This window comes from Barbatula barbatula (assembly GCF_947034865.1).
Source record: "Barbatula barbatula genome assembly, chromosome: 17".
In the NCBI taxonomy this organism is placed as follows: domain Eukaryota; kingdom Metazoa; phylum Chordata; class Actinopteri; order Cypriniformes; family Nemacheilidae; genus Barbatula; species Barbatula barbatula.
The window spans coordinates 11,736,253-11,759,541 of record NC_136780.1 but is presented as its reverse complement, the minus strand read 5'-3'; the positions used below and the strand labels follow the sequence as shown (position 1 = coordinate 11,759,541).

The window sequence follows — 23,289 nt, the reverse complement described above, 5'->3', positions numbered from 1 at the left end:
TGGAAGTAGAACATCACAAGGAATTACTGGTGGCTTCTACTGACTTGGTCAACCAGCTAGCAACGACCAAGAGCAACAGAGCAACCACATAGCAATGCGCCTGCAAGCACTCAAAACGTCTCGGCAACCATCATAACATCCAAGCCAACAAAACTGCACTCGGACATATGACATGGCTCTTTCTGTGACAAAACATCTGACACTATATCTGTTCATTTGAACAAATGTCCACTTGTTGCATTTTAGTTACATATTTGACTCAATCCCAAGAGCACTGTACTGAAAATGTCACGAGCTGAGCCAGATAAGCAAAACCTGAAATGAAACTAAAACGGTGCATGTGCTACGTCAAGTACAACCTGCAGTCTATAACACGTTCTTTGCAAAACTGAGACCGATATGAACCAATATAGTTAAATGCTATCTACTGTAATGAGATTTTACTCATTGAGATTGATTCTTAAACAAATAGCCTGTAGGTTACAACCAGTGCCAACAGGTGCCAACATAATCTATTCTTAACAGTATGCACTGAACAAGCACAAGTGTAGGCACAGAACTCCTTATGGAAAAACAAAGCAATCACAAAACTGGTTTTCAAAAAGAAGTCCTGACACATGAAGCTCTGAGACTTCATTTAAAGGTGATGTGTGTATTATCCAACTTTCTCCACTTCAGCAGTGTGTGAACTTTCAGAAGCAAATCATTCAGAGTCAGAGATACAGTTGTGTAAAGTTAATATGTGTCTAGGACCTTGTAGAATGACATGCAGTTCGTTTTGCACGAATCTATCAACGTTTTAGTTTTTCCTGCCAACATCACATAACTCCATGAATATGGAATTGCTTGTTTTGAGGATTTAGTAGAGTGAAAGAATGTATCTGTCCTATGAGATATGCCATAACTTCTGGACATTTAGTAAGAAAGCATCTCTGCTGTGTGGTTTTGAGGAATGGAGTGGAGAGATTTACACTTTTACTACCTGGACATGACCCAGAAGCAGAGTTAGACCCTATTTTAATGGTCTTGTTCTTGTCTTGGACGTGTTTGCATTTTGACTCGGTCTCGACTCGTACTCGAACATTCGGAATTGGACTTATGCCCGAGTCCACTCGAGTCCCATCAAAAATATTAAATACATTGAAAAGACGTCCCTTTATGGGCCAAGAATTAAAGTTGTTTCTACGGCTTTTCATGGCGTCTCCTGATTGTCTTGTGCGAAGTAAAATCTGGTTGAAATTTGAAGTTTATCAGACTAGTTTCTAGAAATTGTTTGGATCACTGTTAATATTTGGGTTTGTTTCATTTATGTGTCAGCTCTGTGCATCTGTAGTTTGATATACTGTGATTTCTTTAGGACTTTATATTTTCGCAATCTGTTAAACAACTTTAATACACAAAGACATCACGAATCTGCATATGAAACTCAACAATGGTGACAGCATTCATTCTCCAATGCATGCTGGGTATCAACATAGTACAAAACTCATACATGACTCCCAGCATGCATTGCAGTTAATCTGTTTATTTGAATTATTTTTACCATTGTTGAGGGTTTTATGATGAGTGTTGATGTCAGTGAAATATGTTTGTTTATATTCTCTCAATATTTGTGCATTGATTTGCCAGAGCACTCAGACCAGTCATCAATCGATCAATAATGTTTAAAACTAATACATTTTATCACAACCCGACAATTTCCATGAGAACAACCCCAACTTTAGAAAATAAAAAACTTTCTTTCATCAAAAGATGCAGAAAAGACGTCTTTTGGACATATCTTTGGTCAGGGGGAAGTCATAATTGTAATTAAATTACCTTTACAACGCTTACTATGTGGCCTTTTTAGCCTGCAACTAATAATATTTTTAAACTAATATCAGTCCAAGTAAATAAAACACTGTGTACATGCTATGGTATATTTAATACACACTATGAGCTCTGTGCCAGTTTTATGGTTTCCACCAATCATTTAACGTATTCTTGGAAGATTTCTTGTCCTACTCGACCCTCTGTGGACTCGGTCTTGACTCGAACTCAACCTACTCTGGACTCTGACTTGACTCGGACTCGAATGAGCTGGTCTCGACTACAACACTGCCCAACGCACCAGAAGGAACTTGAGTCCATCCAAAGACCTGCAGGTTACAGCAGGTTGTGTATTGTAGGACAACTTTAATATTTATTCACAGCTGTTGTACACGGACGTAAGGCTGCGAGGAGCTGGACCTTCAGGAACTGAACGGACAGATGAAACTTCTTACAGCAGCTTTTAACTCTAAAAGGGGTTCAAATTTACTACTGACAAACTAATACCTATTCAGAAGTTATTTTTTTCTATCTTTTTTGTATTTGTGTCATTTAAGCAGCAGGGCATTTCTGTGCAGTGTGTTTGGGCATCGGATACAGTGGCAAATGACATCATTAATACGTTGACGTGTCGTCTAGCTATTCGTTTTGGAAATTGTAATTGACAACACAATTATTTCCATATTATTTGTGATAATTATTGGTTATTTATATTATATTATTTTGTTTTTAATGTTTATAGAAAGAATATGGCATGCAGCTGCGTAGCAGAAAGTTATAAAACATTTCAAATCAAGTAAACAAGTAAAATCTATTAATCGACAATAACAATCGCAACTGCGATATCGAGGTGAATAATTAACAATTATGATTTTGGTCATAATCGTGCAGCTCTACCAAATACTAAACGGATATGCCAAACTGAATAACCAAATATACCATAGCCCAAATTCAGTACCGAAAGATGTCCTGTCAGAAGAAATATTTGCACTGCATGACAGAAAGAAGACTGAATTGAAAAATAAACAATCCAGAAGTAGCTGAAAGACGCGACTAAATCATCCAAATCAAAGTGCTAAACCTAATTTAAGTGCTCAAGAAACAAAAGCAACTTGAAACATTAGTGTACTTGTATTTCACATGAGCGTTTTATTCAGAAACTCTGTGTAAGCCTGCAAAAGGTGAAGAGCACTGAAAGAGGTTTATAGAAGCTCAAAGCATCTGTCTTACAGGCCAGGCCAGGTGTTGAAAACTGAAGGCAAATTCAGACTACTGTGCTGGGAGATGAAGCTGAACAGACATGAATGTCTGAAAGCAATGATGAGATCGACTAATGCTTTCCACATCCCACAACAGATCTCTAAACTCAAGTCGGTCAAGGTGGCCAAAAGCAGAATGAGGGAAAGCTAGTGGGACTAAAAGAGGAAGTTCAGCCAGAGTGCAGTAAAGAAGCAGAAACAGGTCAAGAAGTGACTATTTTATGACATTTTGACGCCATTAAATGTGCATTTTGTCCCAGCTAGAAGTCTCCCAATAATATCAGCAAACAGACCCAAAGCAGGGCACCGTAAGATGAATTGTGCAAATGCTCTCTACGTAAATATACAACTGTTCAATTAAATTTAATGAATTCATTTTACCGGTTGAAACTAAACGAAAACTAAACTTTCTGGAAAGATTCTTCTGGAAAGAAGTACATATATTATATTCAGTGTTTTGTCAATTTCTCAAATTGAAACAAATACTTTCAGATCAACAGGTTTGTAAAGTCAAGAGAAACATTTCACTTACACTAAACTTTTTAACAGTATCATAATATTATAATATCGATGGCATTTTAATAGAATATATTTACATTTACGCATTTGGCAGACGCTTTTATCCAAAGCGACTTACGTTGCATTGTTCTAGTTTCTGACAATGTGCAATCCCCTGGGATCAAACCCATGATAATGAATTGTAAAGAAAGTTTATAAAAAATTATTTCTTTCATCATTAATTCTCTCTCATGTTGAATAAAAGCTGTATGGGCCTTTCTTCAGCTATGCACAAAAAATATATATTTTAAGAGAGTTTTGTCTCCATGCAATGAAAGTCAATGTGTCCCATGTTGTTTGGTTTCCAACATTTATCAAAATATCTTCTCTTGTGTTCTTCAGAAGAAAGAAAGTCATACAGGTTTGGAATAACATGAGGAAGAGTAAATGATGAAAGACGTTAATTTTTTAGGGGAACTATCCCTTTAACATATACTATACCTATTTTGAACTGCTTTTAAAATAACATGTCATTCTGGCACGCTACAAAACACTTGACAATATTACATCCCAAAATTTTGCTGATGTTATTGGGGTGAAACAAACATCTGACTTTCATTAAACAGAAGAGAGTGTTTCGCTTCATTGGAAGTGACCCCTTCTATGGTTAAAGATGTGCAGCCAAACCGGTACACCAAAAGTGCATAGGCAGAAAATGTCCTCTCCCGCCAGTATCCGCCAGCCGAGATGAGGTGTGTGGGAGAGCAGGAGGATGTGCTGCTGCGAGTCAGCTGCTCACTAAATGAGGGCATCGGACCACATGGTCAGTGAGAAATATCCCTGCCGCCACGTGATTGGTCAGTCCTCGGCAAGGGAGGGAAGGGACTGAGTGAGCGGGCGGAGAGGAGTCATGTGACTAAATCTAGTGGAGCGCTTGATAATAGGACCCCCACTCGCAGCGAGCGAGAGAGAAAGGAAGAGAGAGAAAGTGTCCTGGACGAGTACCAAAAAACCCCTCTACCACACACAGGCTTTGCATTGTTGCCTATTCACTGGACTCCATCTCGGGCCACTTTATCATTCAATTAGGACAGCTTTCACACCACACAGCAGAGAAAAGCGGCCTTCAATCAAACTGAAAACCTCACGCTGCCACTGGAGGGCACACAGAAAGAGACACAGCTCTCTCTCCACTTTCATATCTCGCCCTCACTCTCTCTCCTTCTGTTGTTGTTGTTCTGGACTGTGCGAGGACGAGCGAGGGAGGGAGAGAGAAAGAGAGGAAGAAAGCAAGCAACAGAGGTCATTTGTTAACACCGGAGCTTCTCTCTCTTCTTTTTATTTCTTTTCCTTTGTTCTCTCTTTTTTCTCCTCTTCTCGCTCGTCCACTTTGAGGGGGATCGAGCAACTACAGTTTTGCAGTGTTGCTGCTGGAGTGAGCTGTGGTTAGTAGAGAAAGAGAGATTATTAGAGAGAGAGATGAAATGTGTATACACCCTGCTGTGCAAAATTCAAATTTGAGGGAGGCATTTAAGAGATTTTGTGGACTTCTTGAACATTTTCGCACAAAGATTTCGATGATTTGGCGCTGATTGATTTGACTATGATTTGATTTATTATGGAGTTTTATTCTATTCTACACTAGAAATTCACGTTTTTTTCATTCATTTCTATACATTATTTTGTCCGCACATGACTTGCCAATATTGTTGGTAAAAACTAAAGTAGTTTAAAATGTAATTATAATTGAGAAAGAGTGAGAGAAAGAGAACTCTAAATCGCTACACTCAATCTTCCTCAATTAAAGCTAAGACATAACAGTGGATTCTGTGAAGTGGACCACACAGCTGACCGCACGGAGAGAGCAACTAAAACTTCTGCCAAAAAAACATCACTGTCAAACTCCCATTAAAACACAAACTAATCTGCAACATTTAAGACCACCTTGTTTAGAGGACACAGTACGATGATCAGTTTCTAAAAATCTGATGCTCACTGATCTAACAATAAAAATAAACAAGTAGAAAATAAAACATTTACAGCGGATCCCTGTAGTAATGCACAAAAACAAACACACTTATGCATTAACAAACACTTACCCACTTTAATCAAGAGGTGTACTTAAAGTGGGCAGGGTTCTTGGACCATGCTGATTTACTGAGCTTCACAAAGTGAGAAAGACAAAGAGTAGAAATTGTCACTTATATAGACAGACTGCAGTTACAAAGAACAGCAGCGCATACATGATGCTAATATAAATCGCAAGAATATATGTGTGAACTATTTGAGATTATCCTAGTGTGCGGGGATGCTTTACTGTTCTGTACCCAAAGTTACTGAATTCTACTGTGAAAAAAAAACAGCAGATACATGTAACCACACACGCTCAGGTGCGATATCTTCTGGCTCCAAGCTTCTTCATAATACACATTAAAATATCAAGTAAAATTGCCATTATAAGGACGTTTACCCAAAACTGAATTTTCTGTCATCATTACCAGATCTCCAAATATTCTTCCAAATATCTTCATTTATGTTCAGAAGAACAAAACACTTTATACAAGCAGATGACAGAATTTTGGATGAACTTTCCCTTTAGGGAAGTCATATTAATGTAACTAAGTTTTATTCATACATGTCAAATAAGAAAAAGGTTCCATGTTTGCTTTTCTGACAACTACATAAAGACAAATTCACTTCTCTTTGAGAAATCTTGTTATCGTTTTAATATTTATTTAAGAGTTATAAATGCTTTTGATGTTTGTCGGATTTTGGAAATGCAACTAGAACAACTGACTACACATAAATCCTGAATCACTTTCTTTATCCCTCTTCTGTAAGCTCTGATTCTCCCTCTCCTCATTCAGCTTTCTTTTTCCTTTCTGTGACAGTCATCTCTGCAAATCTAAGAACTTCTGGATTCTCAGCACATGACTGTTAAATACAGATGTACCTTGAGAGACACTTATTTTCAAAACTTTATAATCTAAATTGACATCCTAGGTTTTTTTTGCTTGTTTGCTTTATCCTTCAATTATCCTTTAATAATATTTTGTTAAAGCAAGCTCTCAGGTTCAGATAACATACACTGTATAGTGTTAACCTATTTTTGAGAGTCGCTCATGCATAAAGTAAAATTACGCTGCGGTAGACTCTGCAATAAGAATATTTATTTCAATAAAAAAAATCATTATGCAATTTAATATCATTTTATTACGCAAATCCACACTTGCAAAAGGCATGATCCACATAGCTAAATTCGATATGTTCCTCTGTTATGTTCGGAACACTTTTAAATGCGATTTCCTTGTCAAATTCCAACAAATATAACTGAATCTTTCATCCAACACCTCCAAAAATACTATTAGAAAACATCTTACACAGCAAAGGAAAAGTGCATCAATGATGCATTCAGAATCATCAGATAATGACTGCAATAAAAAATTTGAAAAACATTTTTAAAAGGTTGATATTTCCTTAATAACGACTATACATCCTCAACAAAGATAAAAGAGAGACAGTAAGAGAGTGATAAGTCACTCAGATAGGAAGAAGAACCATCTTGTGGTTCTATGCGCTTCAAACATCTAGCGTCTTCTTACTATCTAAAGGCAGCACATACTGCATGTGCAGTCAGAATTTGTACCAGCCAAAACAACACTCTTTTCTTGTGCATGTGTGAGTTAAGCATGTGAAAGGGTCCTTGGTTCCAGTGTGGCATGTGCGCTGTCAGGACCACTTTTGCGAAACACATACATTATTGCTTCATCTTTGTTTCTTTTTCATTTGTTTAATACACAAGGATCCTTTGCTTTTATAATGAGTATAGAGCTTGGATTTCTAATCACAGCCTTGGTTTTTGAACATGATTTGCCACTCCCATTGTTAAGTTTAGATCCTGTTCTTATAATTGGAAACATTTCTTTCGGCTTCTTTCTCAACTAAGCTGCTGTCTATGCACGAGTATTGTTTGGGGATGGAAGAACTGAAAAATATACCAGAAATTATTCTTCATAACAGCTATTTCCTGCCTAACAATTTATATTCGATTCTAAAGTATCCCTGAGAAGGTTTATGCTATATTTAAGCTCCAGGTTTTTGTGTGAGAGAGTTTATTTAACATGTTACAAATGCTTTCATTTATCTATCTTTTACTCTTTGTTGTTTATGCATCGTTAAGATTCAGAATAAGTCAACTTCTACTGATTTTCTCAATGCAAAAGTTGAGAAAACTAATTTCAAATCCAAACATCTTTTAATAAGTTCAACTTATTTCAAATCTCAAATTTTAACAACAATTTAAAGAATAATCATTAAACAAATGTAAATACAGAAGAAAACTTGTTTTATTTACATTACAATCTCATGAAATATCTCATGAATATTATACAATGATGTTAATAGTAACAACATTTGATTTTGATCATTTATTAGTAAATGCTGAAACATGAAGTAACATTAATAAATGCTGTTTTTGGTGTTACTTCGTTTTAGCTAATTAACTAATTGTTAACAAATATACTTATAAAAAAGGGTCCTTAAAAAGGTTCTTCGATGTCATGGAAGAACCATTTTGGTCTAAATGGTTCCATAAAGAGACTTGAACAAGATCCTTCCTGTTTCACAAAAGGTTCTTTGTGGAGTTCTTGTAGGTTCTTTAAAGAAGCTTTGACTAAATGGTTCTTTGTGAAACCAAAAATGGTTCTTCTATGGCATCGCTGTGAGGAACCTTTTATGCAACTTTATCTTTAAGAGTGTACCACTTGTGACACTTGCACTTTATGCAGCACAAAAATCCTATATTCATCATCTTACAGATGAATACCATTTCTTGATCGTAACAAATAGATCAAAAGTCAGATATCAGATTATACACTTATTTATTTGCCTATTTTTTGTCTGTGTGTTGTTGTGTCAGTGTACTGGAAGCTTGTGTCACAAAAACAAATTCCTTGTATGCGCAACCATACTTTCTGATTCTGATATCTTCAGACTTCAAATGTTTCCAACTTGAAAACTGAACGGTTTTCAAGTTGAACAGTTGTAATGTATCATTGATAAGAATCCAATTTGGGTGTTTAGAGGAGTTATACTGCCCTAGTGAACTTGGCCTGATTTTTTCTCTCACTCCTCCCTCTTTAATGGGCTGACTGAGTGACCAGGGCAGCCCCTGCTCAACAGCTACTGTTCATGAAAGATTGAAATGCCCACATAACACTCCCCAGAGTATGTCTCACACACGGAAACACATACATTAGCTCATGACTTGAAAAAGAAACAAACATACATGTCCCGCAATAAACGCATAGGCTATTACTTAATAAATGAATGTAACCCAGATCTCAGACTCAGCATCTTTCCTGTTCTCTCCTCACTGGTATAAGTGGAGGATATAAGCACTCATATGAGAGCTGATCCCCATTCTACACTGGGTATTAAGTAGCGTTTGTGCTTTCCAAAGCCTGTCCTACCTATTAACCCCTCTGATGTGCTTTCTCATGATAATCAGCCTGTTACCCACCAAGGAGCATGGAATTGTGGGATGTTTTCAGAGGAGAAACCCCCCTTGATGCACATGCTCTCTCTCTCTCTCTCGCGCTCTGAAACACACTGAATCAAGCATGTAAGCTGTTTTAAAGAGAACGCGTGAACGGTAGTTCCCCAAAACTGAAATTTCCCACAAATGTTTAATGTGTTGCTATACCAGGCACAACACAGGAAAACAACAACACACAGCTCGCAGGAAAAAAGCGACTTTTTAAGATGCCGTTGAACGTCGTGGGAGCAAATCACTTGTGTTTTGTTGTTTGCATTGTCCTACAATCTCCAATGACTTAAAAACACATTTTCAATAAATAATTGCGCATCGAACAAGAACAAGGGAATGTTTTGGGTGGAACCCTACAGATCATTTCATCATAACGTAATCATACAAAAACACTTCATGAAGATACACAGCTGCTTTATTCAAACAAACTGTTCTGAAGATCACTGCTAGTGCAGAAAACGAAACGCTCTTACACATGACAACATGCGTTTCAACATGCACGAGACTGTCACATCCATCACAAAAGTACTGTCTCGTAACAATCTCACTTCCATTTCCTTATTATGTAGCTCGAGGCAATGGAAGTGAAGGGCCCAGATGGAGTACAACCTCCAAACTTGAAGAACCCGTTCCAACGTGTTCTTCATCAGCTATAAAAGCTCATTTCACCTATATCCTATGAATCTGTCCAGAGTCGAATCTTTCCATTATTATGTTATCAGTAATAAACGTGTAAATTATTTCAAAGCAAGAAGTGCAAGGTTATTAAAGAACAAAATTATAGTCAGAAGTTTCACGAAAGCATTTATTCTAGATTAGTTGTTTATACTATCACTGCACGAATTTGAGGAAAGAAGTCGGTCTGAATGGCTACAGGTGTTTGAGCATGCGGCTACAGTGTAGCAATGACGTTTAATGATGGCTGAATTAAAGACGGATATGCTTGTAAAGTTTCCAAACGAATTACAACGTGCATCGAATCACGATTTTACAAAGTATAACATTTCTCCACGCTCCCTGATCTATAAATTCATCTTGTCAATGGACGATATTAGCACTCATAAAGTTTGCTGATGACTCAATGATCTGAACAAAGCCGTGTTTATTTTTGATCAGACTTGTTTTTCATCCCCGTGACATGCGTGATTCACAATAAAATACTTAAACGTTGTATTATTTCGAACAGATAAAGATAATACATTAAGGTACGCCCCTGCCTTAAAGTATAGGCGCTACCTACCCCACACCTCTACAGCTTGACACTCTCGTTTTAAGTACCTCTTCACAGGAACCCACACACAAGCAGTTTTCAGAGAAGATGGCAAAAGACACAAAAGTCACAATCCGCCCAGGAACATCCGATCAGTAGCAAACAAATGACGAACGAGCTATTGCAGCACGAAGCTAGCTAAAGCATGAACCAGCAGAGAAAGACTATAGACAAAAATAGTTGTGTAGCGGTCTAGAGTTCCGGATTATCTCATATCAAATACCGAATTGTATATATACATTCCTACACAAATGCCAGAGGTAAACAGAGGAAACCGAACCAAAACAACGTATTTGTACGAATGAATGTTTCAAAGTTGACTGGGACGTTTCTTTAACTTTTGTCCCTGACACAGCACAGGCATATGCTCCCTGCGAACCGTAAATATTCAGAAATTACTTAAAATTCAACCATTCGCACCAAAACAACACTGAACATCGATCGGCACAGTAGAGTCCGCGATCGATCAAATGCATTTTGTTTACAACCCGAAAGTTCTGCATCCGCAGCGTATTTATCGATAAAGTTTCCCGAGCGAACGCGTAATTAAAAATTAAATACCCGGAGCCTCAACATTGTTTTAAAAAACAGCCTGTGCCAAAAATAAAACACGTCGGCTCGAGAGAAAATAGCAACACCGTGTTTACAACACAACACTCGTAATCTTCCTCATCGATCACCGGGGTGTACGGACGTATTAATTATCGGTAACTCATTAAAAAAACATGCACACACCAGAACGTGCAGCTACATTATGAGCAGTTGCCCACCAAAAACTTTCCAGCACCGCATTAGTCAATTTCACAAGCAACCCTCGTAACATTCCAGCACACACTAAGCGCAAACCTACCGTGGGAGACCCACGCCACCGTTCCCGATCTTTCTCCTCTTGATCTGTTGGTTTATTATTTTTTCCAAATTTTTTCTCTAATTTTTCTTTTTTCGGGGCCTGAGTGTCTCGCGCTCCTCAGGCTGCAGCAGCAGAGTTATGGGGCGCGCGAGCATTGTGGGAGTGTGACGTCAGGCCACTTTCACAAACTTTTTACAGGGGCTGGTAAACTGTTGTGCGTGTTGTTTTTAGGGGTTGTGTTTTACTCAGCATTATGACGGACGATGGACAGTGGCGGGACCGATGAGCATCGCGATCCAATGATTACCGAAAGCAAAAGTGAATTAGAAAGCCGATAGCGTTTTTAAATAATTGAATGCAGCATGTTTAATGCAAGGTGACCGCGTTAAGATGCGTTCTCCGTTTCCAGCCCTCGCGCGATATAGTGCGCTGTTTCGTGATTCAATGCTAAATGTTATATTTATTAAAAAAAATGTAATCCAGTCATGCATTGTTATAGCCCACTCCCTATGAAATAATTAAACTCTTGTTTAATTGGTTAATTTGATTAATGTCGGTTAAGAAAGTAGGCTAAAGAGATACACTCAAATGTTTACATGAACAATGTATATGATTTTTCTAAATCAAGATTGGCTTGCCAATTACCAATTAAATTAATACTGGCTCATTGTTTGTTATTTAACACGTATGCTTGGGTTTAGCGAATGCAAAAATAAATCAACAAAGCTGTTTATTTACATAACAATGAAAATTGTTATTTTAACTTAAAATCTAATAGACAATCGATCAAACAATAATGACATTCCAAGTCTAACAAACTTGGAAGGATTTATCTAGTCTGGATTTCTGTACTCACACTAAATCAGGTAATATTATTTTTACTGGTATGTTTATGTGTGTTTGTTTATTATTATCATGCTTGGCAAGTTGTATCCCTGCAGAGACTTCTTGACCTTAGAAGGATGAAGAATTGAAGTGCGGGTTCCACGTGTAGTTTCCCGATGGTCCCATTTCACCTTGTGTTTTTTTTAGGTTGGGGGATTACTTCCAGGGCATACCAACCCGTTTCCTCACCACCCCAACCCCCTCCACCGACCAGCGGATGGATGTGTGTGTGTTTGTGTGTGTGACACAGCGTGTAGGGGGTGGGGGAGCAAGGGTCTTCAAAAAGCTACTCAGCGTGTTCAGTGCTAAAGGGCGAAACGTTTCCAAGTTTTTTATTGGCTACTGATTTTTAACCTTAAAAACACCCAGAGAGCTCTCCTGCCACCTGAGTGAAATTAAACGTTTCAAAAAGTGTCAGATATATTTTTGTAGAACAGAAATTGTTAGATGAATGAATCAAAAAGCTGGTAAAAACTGTCTGGAAACCTGTTCATCGTTTGGAGTGATAATATCAGGTAGTTTTAAAACGGAATTGTTGCGGCTTTCTCGATCAGAGGGGAAGTTCATGTGAGAGGGTCTGGATGCCTGAACGCCCGGAAGAGATGTTAAACTTAACGAACTTAAAAAACACAAAACTATATCTTGGTCCAATTTTCTTTGGATGTACATTCAACTTTGACAATCACGTACATTGTCATTATTGCGTTATTTTATTTTCCGATTTCGAAAGAAATCCTTTAAACTCCGAACACACTGTTTATATGTTGTTTATTACGGAAATAAAATATATATATTTTTATATAAAACAAAACAACTAGGCACTTAAATTATTTTTCAAGAACAAATAAAGAGGTTTTCGTTAGAAATAAAATATACATAATATTTTAGAGGCATGTGATAAGTAATATATTTCTAAATTGTAATAAGTAACTCTTGTGCCTTTGTTAAACAAAATCATTTACAAACAGTACATATCAGATTAAAATGGAGCAGTTTCTACATTAAATTTAGACAGCTAGATGTGAAATAAAGGGTGCAGTCAAAAAGAAAAGATCTAAGGGAAAATAAAAGACTATTGGTATAAGACATATAATAAAAGACATTATGTGGTATAAGATGATTAAAGGTTAGGAAAGGGGGTTCTGTACAAATAAAAAAGACTAATGATCAAAGAAAAGTATTATTTCCCTAAATGGCTCAAAGAATTGCATATATGACATGTGTTGCAAATTGCAATGGGGATTAATTCTTTATTATTATAATATTTTTTAATGATATATAACAATTTAACAACAAGACATAGGCTATACGAGTTACAGCTATTCATTATCAGAATAAAATGAATGTATGCTTTTCAAACTGTATAACTATTTATTCTTTATTTACTCAATGTAAAAGCAACTAAAAAATCTTTGTAAAAATCATGTGCTTGGTTAATTTTTAAAGAATGGGATACTTGGACAAAAACTGAACAAAGATCGTGAACTTCTGATTTAAACCAGCTATCATAATTTACTTTTATGAGCTACAGAACAGCACTTCATGCTATAACAATATTTATAGTTATTTGTGTATTTATTGTGTACATATTTAGCCAACAAACTGCCTATGTTTGTCCTATTTAATATACCATGACATAAACATGTGTTCATATTTATTTGCAATTTTATCACAATGAAAATCTGTAAGGATTGACTTCATTATCACTCAGTTGTTTGGTTATGCTTTTTGCTAACAGGCTAATATGGTTCTATAGTATACATATTTTCTGAAGCAGTGTGGAAACAGGTTTCTTTAAAACATAACTTAGTTCAGTGGTCAGAGGCAACTTCTGCAAACACCACACAGACGGATGTGAAGAGAAGGTCAAGCAAACTTCACACACCATAAAGTAAAGGCGAGTGGCTGGTGTTGAGTGAGTTTGAGAGCAGCTGTAGTTTATACATACAAAATAAATTCAATTTCTACATAAGAGACTGAATTAAATCTGCTACCTGAATAACTAGAGAACACTAGTGCATTAAATTAAATAAAGAGAAAAAGGAAAATTAGACAACAAAGTGTTTAGCTTTTTATATCAATCTGTAATTATTTATGCAATAAATGTATCATATTTGTGTGCTATTTATTTATTAATAATGTTAGATTAAAAACTATCAAATCGATTTCCTATCCCTCACAGTGATGAAGGAAATTTTTGCGGACCATATTCCTCCTAAAGTTCGGGAAAAGAGAAGACCATATAACTGGATTCAAAAATGTCTTGTCCTGCAGGAAAACGTTTAGCTGCCATGAGAATTGATTCATTATTTCACTTGTGTATCTTACTGGTCTAATGAAAAATAACCGCTCTGAACTCTCATTTAAAATGATATATTAAATTTCTAGTACAAAATAGACTGGTGAGGAAAAAACAAAGGCAACATAATGATTTGAGTTCAATTGTGTCCGATCACTTTGACTTTATGTGTAACGCACCGGTAATTTATCAAGCCAAAGACAGATAATCTTTCACACTTAAGAATACAAGAAATGTGAACTGTTCTTCCTTTCATTGTGTTCTGAGACAGAACATGTCTTAAGGTTTTATGTATATAATAGCATGCACCTCAACAATAATACCAAAACCTCAATTACAGTGTTACATGTACATCATATGGAAATGAACAGCATTTCTCAACAACAACAAAACAAAAGTAACAGTAGCTGCATCAGTTACTTATGTGGAAACGTATGGGAGCCATCAAATAAGCAACATACAATGGTTTGTTCAGACAGCACTGTAAGGCTAACTGAGACAATATTTGAGAAGAATTGTTGGTCCAACATGTGTTTTTATGTAGATTCAAAGGAGTTGAGTTTCTCGTTTATGCTCCTCTATTTCCCTGTATGCTAAAATGTAATTGCTTCTTTTGTACTTTTGTCACAATTACCAAAGCCAAACTAAACATTTTCCACTAGCATTGCCGTTTGAAAACACTTAATAAATATGCTAAAGCCACATGCAGAACATGACCCGACTTGATTAAGTCCAGAAGGATGTCGTTCAAAAATCAAAGAGCTCATTTAATTTGGGCAGTGCCCACTAACATTGAGTCTCTCTCGCTCACCATCACACACACAACAAACCAAGGCACGGTAAACTACTGTTAAGCATTTACACATTTTCGACAGAGCTTTTCTTTTTAGCTCTAAATAAAAAACAAAGCCGACACGCCAATTTGAAAGGAAGAGCTATTTCTCAGCCCTACAGCTAAAAATTTGTCATCTGATTGTTTGTTTATTTATTTATTTAGGGTTTGTTTTGTACTTTGTGGCTGTGCTTCATTCGGGTTGATTACAGCGGAGATGTGGTCTGTCATTTAGTCGCTCCAGATCGATTTTAAAGTGTTCTGTGAAACACCGCACACCAGTAAAACCTCTCCTCTCTCCACCTCAAAAGTGCTTGTAAAAAACCTATTATGGGGAATAAGGGGAGAGTGAGTTTCAAAGCAAAGTCGGTCCTCCATTCCTTCTCGACCAACTCCTAATTACTCTCTGATTAACCATGGGACCCACAAAGCCGATATTTGCCTCTTTACACGAATGCCATGATGACAGGAACCAGAAACAGGAGAAACACACTCATGCACGCTAAAATAAACCCGAAAGAGTGTTTGAAGGGCATCGGGGGAACATCTGTGGCTGTTTACGAGTAAGTAGCCGGTAGTCAAATCTCTAACAGGTTTGGGTGTCATCCTGATTTCTCCTCTTCTCTCATTTTGTCTCTTGCCTCTCCGCAATCCCTCTTTTATTTTTTTTAATGATTTTTAGGTCCATTCGGTTTACCTTGTCATTCCCAGCTAAATTACAAATAGCACCTTAAAAAAGTAATTGATGACAACAATGGCAATTAAGCACGAGGCGATTTGTACACATCTGGATTGGATTTCAGTCCTTAGAGCACAAAATGAGTTTTTAGGCTGCCTTCTCCCCCCAACGCTGTTCAATTGGGGACTGGAGCGGGTTAAGGGGAGCATGTTTTTTTTATGTGTTTGGTTAAAAGCAGATGGTTGGTTTATGTTAACCCAGGAAGGTGATAAACAGCTTAGATGTACTGTCAAAACCCAAACTGAACATTGAAACTTGTGCATCTTTACAAGAAGAGTATATGGAGGATTCATTACAGAAGGCCTATAGTTTTTTGTCCACTGTGGGAGTCTTTTGCAAAAGTGGGAAATACTGTATATGAACGCATAAAATACTAAACAAGTATAAACATTGAAATAAAGTTAGGGCACTTTAAGACGGGGTTCCCAAACCTTTCAGCCTGCAACCCCCAAAATAATAGTGCCAGGGACTCAAGACTCCTACCATCCTCGGAGGTGGGTAAAGTATACAAACATTGACTTTCTGCATCTAACCTAATTCGGTTGCTAATGTGATGTAATCACCTCAGGGTTCAGAATTAAGGACATTCCAAAAGCTGGTGGCTTTTTATTTGCATGTGTTTTGTTACACTTATTGATTAAAAATGCTATTCCTAATTAAAAAAAATTAAGTCTGGAAATCATAAAGACCAGACGGCAACCCCTTAAAAATAAAGGAGCTAGAGATACCACACCATTTGCCACTGCTGATTCACTATATGTTTGTGTCTTTACATTATGCATGTATACGCCGATTGATGGGCTTTTTCTATCGCCTTTTTTTCCCCCGGCAGAATTGCCCAATAAGGGACTAAGAAAAGTTGTTATGCAACGTTTTTTTAATGTAAAAAAAACCTTTCCGAAACCTATATGAACCTTGGGGGAGTGTATCAAGCACAGAAATACTACGTAATACGTCCAACTCATTTTTTTGACAAGTTGACCATGTCAAGCATGATAATACATGTTGTAAAAAAGTGAGAATGCATGAAACACAGTTAAATCAGTCTTTGAACATTCAAAGAACCCTTTTGTTTCACAAATTGGCATTGCAGTGGAAAAACATTCTATAGACTAAATAGGGAATCTGTGACTGAATGGTATAGCTTTGTAGCACCTTTATTTTTAAGACGGGAAAGGAAGAGTGTGTGTGTGGGAAGGTAGGAAACTCTGAACTTTAAGGTAAGAGCAATAGACACCAGTATCACCCGGCAGACCATCAGTGCGGTGGCTCTGGTCAAGGCTGATAAGACACTTGGGTGTACCCTGCAATGCTGTGCATACGCACATGTAGTTCTCCACCACTCCTTCCCAATAACATTTAGAAACAGATATTGTGACATTTACTTGATATGACGTGTCTTTAATCTTTCACGTGTGATTAGAGTTTCAAAGGCATAAAATCATCGCTAAAATGTCTTACATGAACACATTTAGTGTCTTTATTACCAGGAAGAAATGAGCAAGTCGTAATTCTTTGCAAATGTTTATTTTTATTGAAACCATTGTAGAGAAGAATTGTGTTTTGGATGCTGGTCCCCAGAATCCAGTACCTTAGAGATGACGTGTTTTTAGGCTAACCCGGAGGTTGGCACTACGCTGGTTCCTTTGACCGAAAGCCTATGCATTTTTCCCATGGACTTTTGAAAGATCGCAAAAAATAAGCTCTGCGATTAACAAACGTTTATGACGTTTACATGTTTTGCCTATCAAGATCATCTTTACAAATTAACACAACATTTGTTACTTTTTAAGCCAAAATACAATCGGTAGAAAAGCTAACACAATGCTATAAACAGACTACACTTGAGGTCGCTAGATATCAACGTCACCACCACCAAGCCTCCGACAACTCTTTCAATCTTTATTAAAAATGTGTTCCCTGGTAAATAATTACTCCGTGAATGAATCCGCATCTTCGTTACTACGTTTTAAGAGATTTGTGCCCATGTTGCATTATTTGTGAGCTTTATATGCGCGATGACATCTAACGTCCCTGCCAAGGAAAGTAGCTTTCTGTAACTCAGTGGTTAGAACATAGCGCTAGCAACACAAACGTCATGAATACGATCCCAGGGGATTGCATAAACTCAGATACAATGTATCTTCGCTTTGGATAAAAGGCGTCTGCCAAATGCATAAATGTAAATAGTAGCTTTTAGCAACCGTCGTTTTTAAGACACAATAAGGCTTTAAAAAATCCCAAGCGGGTTAAAATTGGTGTGTTTTATGTCATAGAATAAAAAGCAAAAATATTAGGTTTTGTTTACAACAGAGCTTATTTTGGGCTATTTACCAAAAACCCCATTAAAAAAACCCATAGAATTTAACTCGCTTCCGGGTTGCTGTTTTTTTTGGTTTAGAAGTTTTACCAGCAAGAGATTATTGGCTATCCAGCTTGATAAGGAAAATCATACTAGTTGATCAGTTTTACATATAATATTAGACCACCTGACTAACAGTCATGAGACTAATTATCATGAGACAGACCGAATCAGTAAAATGAATGTCATTAATCCAAAGCTAGTCTTTACCAAGCAGATTTTCATTTAGAGGAAACATTAGTTCACTCCGAGTTGCTGTTCCTCTCTCTCATCATAAAGTTTAGCACAGACCGTTCTTGAGCACACAATGAGAAGCGATTGTTTTAACCTCGTGGCCTTTGAAGATTTGATTCGCTTCCTCACCTGAAGGAAGTTTCAGGACTGCGCATTTAGAAAGCAAGGGCTCAGGCTCGCTCTGGTGTATTATCATCACAGTCATCTCTAACAATGAAAAACAATGTCTGGTGTGTGAGCGTATGTGTGTGTGCGCATGTGAACTTTTCAATGAATGGGGGATGGGTCAGGTCATTAGAGAGCAGGGATAAATGGATGGCGGTAGACACAGAAAAGAAAGAAACATGATGACAGAGCCTAGAAGGAAATGCTAAGAGATATGACGAGTGAATGGAGGTGTTTTTGTGTTGCAGAGCACTGTGGTCACATAAAAAAAATTATCTTGTGATTTACCCTGGGATGTTGCACATTTTGCATGCGGACTGTGTTATTTTTCCCATACAATGAGAAGTGAATGGGGACTGAGGTCGGTCAGCCGACATTCCTCCGAACATCTTCTGGGTTCCACAAAAGAAAATCATAAAGGTTTGGAACACCACCCAATCCTATATGACCAGCTAAACATAAAAATATCACCGCCTACAAATTACATACATACATGTTAAAGGCTTTAAACTAAGCTGTTCGAACCCCTGAAAGAGGGGCCAACACCTCTTGACATTGTGCATACTACATGCGAAATGGTCTGTAGGGTAAACATGTTTTAATGATAATGTCTTTTCAATAATATGGATTCAGATGCATTGCAGCAGTGAAGGCTTTAAATTCTTATTTAGACTAAAATATGCAACATGTGACATCCTACCTATCCAATTAATGACTAACATTATGAAGCACTGTAACAGACTCTTCCGATAGAAATGATTGTTTACTTTGGGCGACTACGCCAGAGGCATTCTCTGAACAGACAAACAAACAGTTAATTGGTCATCTAAATGTGGTTGAACATTTAAGTTATCCGAGTTGGTTTTAGTGTTAAATCAAAGAACCAGCAAAACACAATCCCACACTTTCAGTACAATACAGCAGGAAGCTCAAGGGGGTTTCAACAGCAACATAAATATAAACAAACTTAACTTCCGGCAGACTGTAAAGAATCAATAACTGTTGATAGTTTAATTTAATCCATTTAATATACAATAAAATATTAATATAAATAAATTGTTATATTATAGCCAAACACAGATCGGAACAGGCACGTGCGTCCGGGGAAATAGTTATTTAACAAAAACATATTTTAAAGAAAGTGACCTCGTGCAAAATGTAGCCTACAATTATTTAAGCGCTTCTGCAGCAACTTGACAGCATATTTTAGAACAACAAATCTGCTTAATATTACCTCACGTTTTTATCTCTTCGTAAATGTTTATTTGTAATCAAGTTTCCTCAATCGTGAAAAATCGGTTCCAGAACTCTCAGGCACGTGAAGGGTTAACTATATTCTCGCAGTGCATTGTGGGAGAACGGATGCTTAACGATGGCGGCGACACCGAAGAACTTGAAACTTTTAATCGTAACTTATTTACACGTGGTGTTGTTTTCAACGAGCACCTTTATTTACGCGACAGGCGTGACATGGGATGAGAATGGATATATTCTCTATTGTCCATGCATGGGTGAGCAGAAACACATCTGAGATATTTAAATGCAGAAGTGGATCTTAACGGAGACATGATCAGTAGAAAGCAAACATACAAGAATATTTCATGCACAGACCCACTATTGAATTCAATGTTGTGTTGGAATAAATGCATTTGTGCGATGTTTTGTTATGCAGGTCGTTTTGGAAATCAAGTGGATCATTTTCTCGGTTCTTTGGCCTTTGCCAAAATGCTAAACCGAACACTGGCTGTCCCGCCGTGGATTGTTTACCGACACCACGCGCCTCCTTTTACAAACGTAAACACAACGCACATATACGGGACAAGCACATTTCATACAGTCGTTTCTTTAGTAACTTCTGATCTCAATTGGAAAAGCTACAATGTAAAGATGGTATGGTTCTCTGTCCCTAAAACAGGTGCATGTCCCTTATAGTGAGTATTTTCAGTTGGAGCCCCTGAAGAAATACCACCGAGTGATCAGTCTTGAGGACTTCATGAAGCATCTGGCCTCCAAACATTGGCCCCAGGGCCAGAGAGTTGCCTATTGCTTTGAGTCTTCTGCTTACAGGAGCGCTGACAAGAAGACTTGTCCAATGAAGGTAACAGGTGTTTATTATATAGAGTGTAGAATAGTTTCTGAATACAGAACTAAGAATAATGTTGACTGATCTTGATCTGGAAAACAGATGAAACGGTGATTAAATGCGTATTTTATGTTTCTATGTAATTTCCTTGCCAAGTTTCTTGACTCTCACACTGTTTTTCTATAATGTCCTCTCTTTTAGAATCAAAGGATTTGTAACTGGATTACTAAATATTTAAATATGTTGTCAGAGGTGATGAAATCACGTGCATGATTAAATGTGTAAAAGTCACCCCTGACAATATTGTTTTTATAAAAAAGAGCTGTGAGCTACTTTGTTAATGTTAAACCAAATGATAGCCCATTCTACCTCAGACGCACTGCCATCTACTGGAGTCTTACTAGAACTGAATTTTCCTTCACACCACAATTAATGCATGTATTCATCACATTGAACACAGCCCATTTTTTTCTGGTTCAGGATGGGAATCCTTTCGGCCCCTTCTGGGACCATATTGGAGTGGACTTTGATCGATCTGAACTGTTTGGAGGTTTGTCATTTAGCTCCTACTACCTACCCCACTGGATAAAAAGGTATGCTGTAGGCAAACATCCCCTTTGAATGTATATAATAAGTATAAATTAAACAGTCTGAACTGATATTCTTTCAAGTTATAGCATTCATTTCTCATTTTGTGTAAGGTTTCCTCCACTGGAGCATCCGGTTATAGCTCTTCCAGGAGCCCCAGCACAGTTCCCGGTACTGGAGGAGCATATAGGTCTGCAGGAGTATGTGGTGTGGTCCGACAGAATGGTACAGGAAGCAGAGTATCAGATCAACACCCTACTAACCAGACCTTTTGTGGGAATCCATTTGAGAATTGGTTCTGACTGGGTAAGTTTTTTGTGTGAATGTAACATTTTCTGCAGTACAGATTGTGACTAGGTTTTTCTTTTGGTTACAATTGAACTGCGTGTTGTCCCAAAACATTTTCCATCTTAGATTATTTTATGCACCAATGCCAAGAGCAAGATTTCTGTCTTTTTCCATTGCTTGTTTTTGCTTTTCCACACAGAGAAATGCGTGCAAGATGTTACACACAGGGGATACTGGGCCTCACTTCATGGCGTCTCCACAGTGCGTTGGGTACGACCGTCAGACCGCTCTGGAGCTGACTATGACCATGTGTTTGCCGGATCTGTCTGAGATTCAGCGTGCAGTCAAGTTTTGGGTAAAAAAGACTAATGCTCAGTCAGTATACATAGCCACTGACTCAGAATCGCACAGTGAAGACATTCAGAAACTCTTCAAGGGAAAGGTGAGGCTCAAACTCCTTATTTGGAGAACAGAACATAATAACACAATGTTAAGGAAATATGTTGTTTTGCTGTTTGCAGGTGAAAGTGGTCAGTTTGCGTCCAGACACTGCTCAAGTTGACCTGTATATCCTCGGCCAAGCGGATCACTTCATAGGAAACTGTGTTTCCTCCTTCACAGCTTTTGTTAAAAGGGAGAGAGATCTACATGGAAGACGCTCATCATTCTTTGGAATGGACTACCCAGGAAGGAAAAGAAAAGAGGAACTCTAACTTAAACCAAGAGTTGATACTCTGAAGAACAGGTGCAGATGATCTTTTGGGGTGTTTGATTAGAGTTGGAAAATACCAAACCGTATTTAAAGTGGGAAGAAAGTGGATGTCATTGGACAATGCATATCATTATAAAACATTCACAACTCCCCATGCTGGTTAATGTCTGATTTTGTCACGCTCTGTCTTACAACGACCTTTTACTCTGACCCACCAAATGTTTGTGATGGTATATTGTGCACTACATTACCTGTAAGATGTTTGTGTTATTGACTTATTTGCATTTTTTTGTGATAGTAAACTTACCTTTGTGAGGGTTGGTCAGAATAAGGAAAGAGTATATGGGATTATTTGAACTCTTAAGGTGAAGGTAATTTAAGGCTCCCAGAGGCACCAGGCGATTTGGCAGTCCTCGTATTTCCAAATATGAATATGCTTAAGTATAAAATAATGTTAAATTCCTACAGTTTTAATATAAAAATAATGTTGAATGTCTTATAGACCCTCTGATATCTTGTAGCAATGCATCTGAGGTTTTCCAAAGTTGGTGTAAAATTGCTGAACTGTTTTTTTTTGTTTTAAAGTGCTTGTAAATAATTTTGTACTTCAAATGGTTAATTCCTGAAATTAGTTATATCTTTTCCATGGGGAAAAAAATAAAATGAGCAGTATTCTCACTGCACACATTAACTTGCGTTAGTTTTATACTTTTATTTGAATTGAAAAGGAATCAATAATTTTCCGAAAATAACTAAAAATAAGAGTTTCTGAAAAATAAGAATGTAGTTGATGTGATGTTATTATTATAGGACTTTATTTCGTGTAATCCAAGTTAACATCACAATCAGTACACATTTGATTTCTCAT

General features: G+C 37.3%; 2 protein-coding genes across 3 annotated transcripts in view; one reads left to right on the top strand and one right to left on the bottom strand.

Annotated features, from left to right (window-relative positions):
- The window catches only part of plagl2 (pleiomorphic adenoma gene-like 2), a 28,796-nt gene extending 17,421 nt beyond the window's left edge, over positions 1–11,375 (bottom strand). Inside the window, exon 1 of the mRNA XM_079478869.1 lies at positions 11,235–11,375. The gene's annotated coding sequence lies outside the window, so the exon portion shown is untranslated. The remainder of the gene's footprint in view (positions 1–11,234) is intronic.
- Positions 11,376–19,896: 8,521 nt separating this feature from the next.
- pofut1 (protein O-fucosyltransferase 1) lies at positions 19,897–23,226 on the top strand. 2 transcript variants are annotated; one of them, XM_079478063.1, is made up of 7 exons: positions 19,897–20,261; positions 20,423–20,544; positions 20,666–20,848; positions 21,314–21,426; positions 21,535–21,727; positions 21,909–22,151; positions 22,231–23,226. In XM_079478063.1, exons 1-7 carry the CDS (start codon positions 20,123–20,125, stop codon positions 22,420–22,422), a joined length of 1,185 nt encoding a protein of 394 aa, XP_079334189.1. In that variant the 5' UTR covers positions 19,897–20,122; the 3' UTR covers positions 22,423–23,226. The 2 variants fall into 2 exon arrangements, with proteins under 2 accessions (XP_079334189.1, XP_079334190.1); XM_079478064.1 differs by having other exon boundaries at positions 20,041–20,261; positions 21,909–22,156; positions 22,331–23,110.
- The last annotated feature ends 63 nt before the right edge of the window (positions 23,227–23,289 follow it).

What these genes read in the sequence shown, in the direction of transcription:
- pofut1 (XM_079478063.1), top strand. Translation starts at nt 20,123, where the DNA reads ATGGCGGCGACACCGAAGAACTTGAAACTTTTAATCGTAACTTATTTA. An exon ending in AGAAGACTTGTCCAATGAAG is followed by an intron (nt 20,849 to 21,313) that starts GTAACAGGTGTT and finishes TTTCTGGTTCAG; the next exon opens with GATGGGAATCCTTTCGGCCC. An exon ending in CTACCCCACTGGATAAAAAG is followed by an intron (nt 21,427 to 21,534) that starts GTATGCTGTAGG and finishes ATTTTGTGTAAG; the next exon opens with GTTTCCTCCACTGGAGCATC.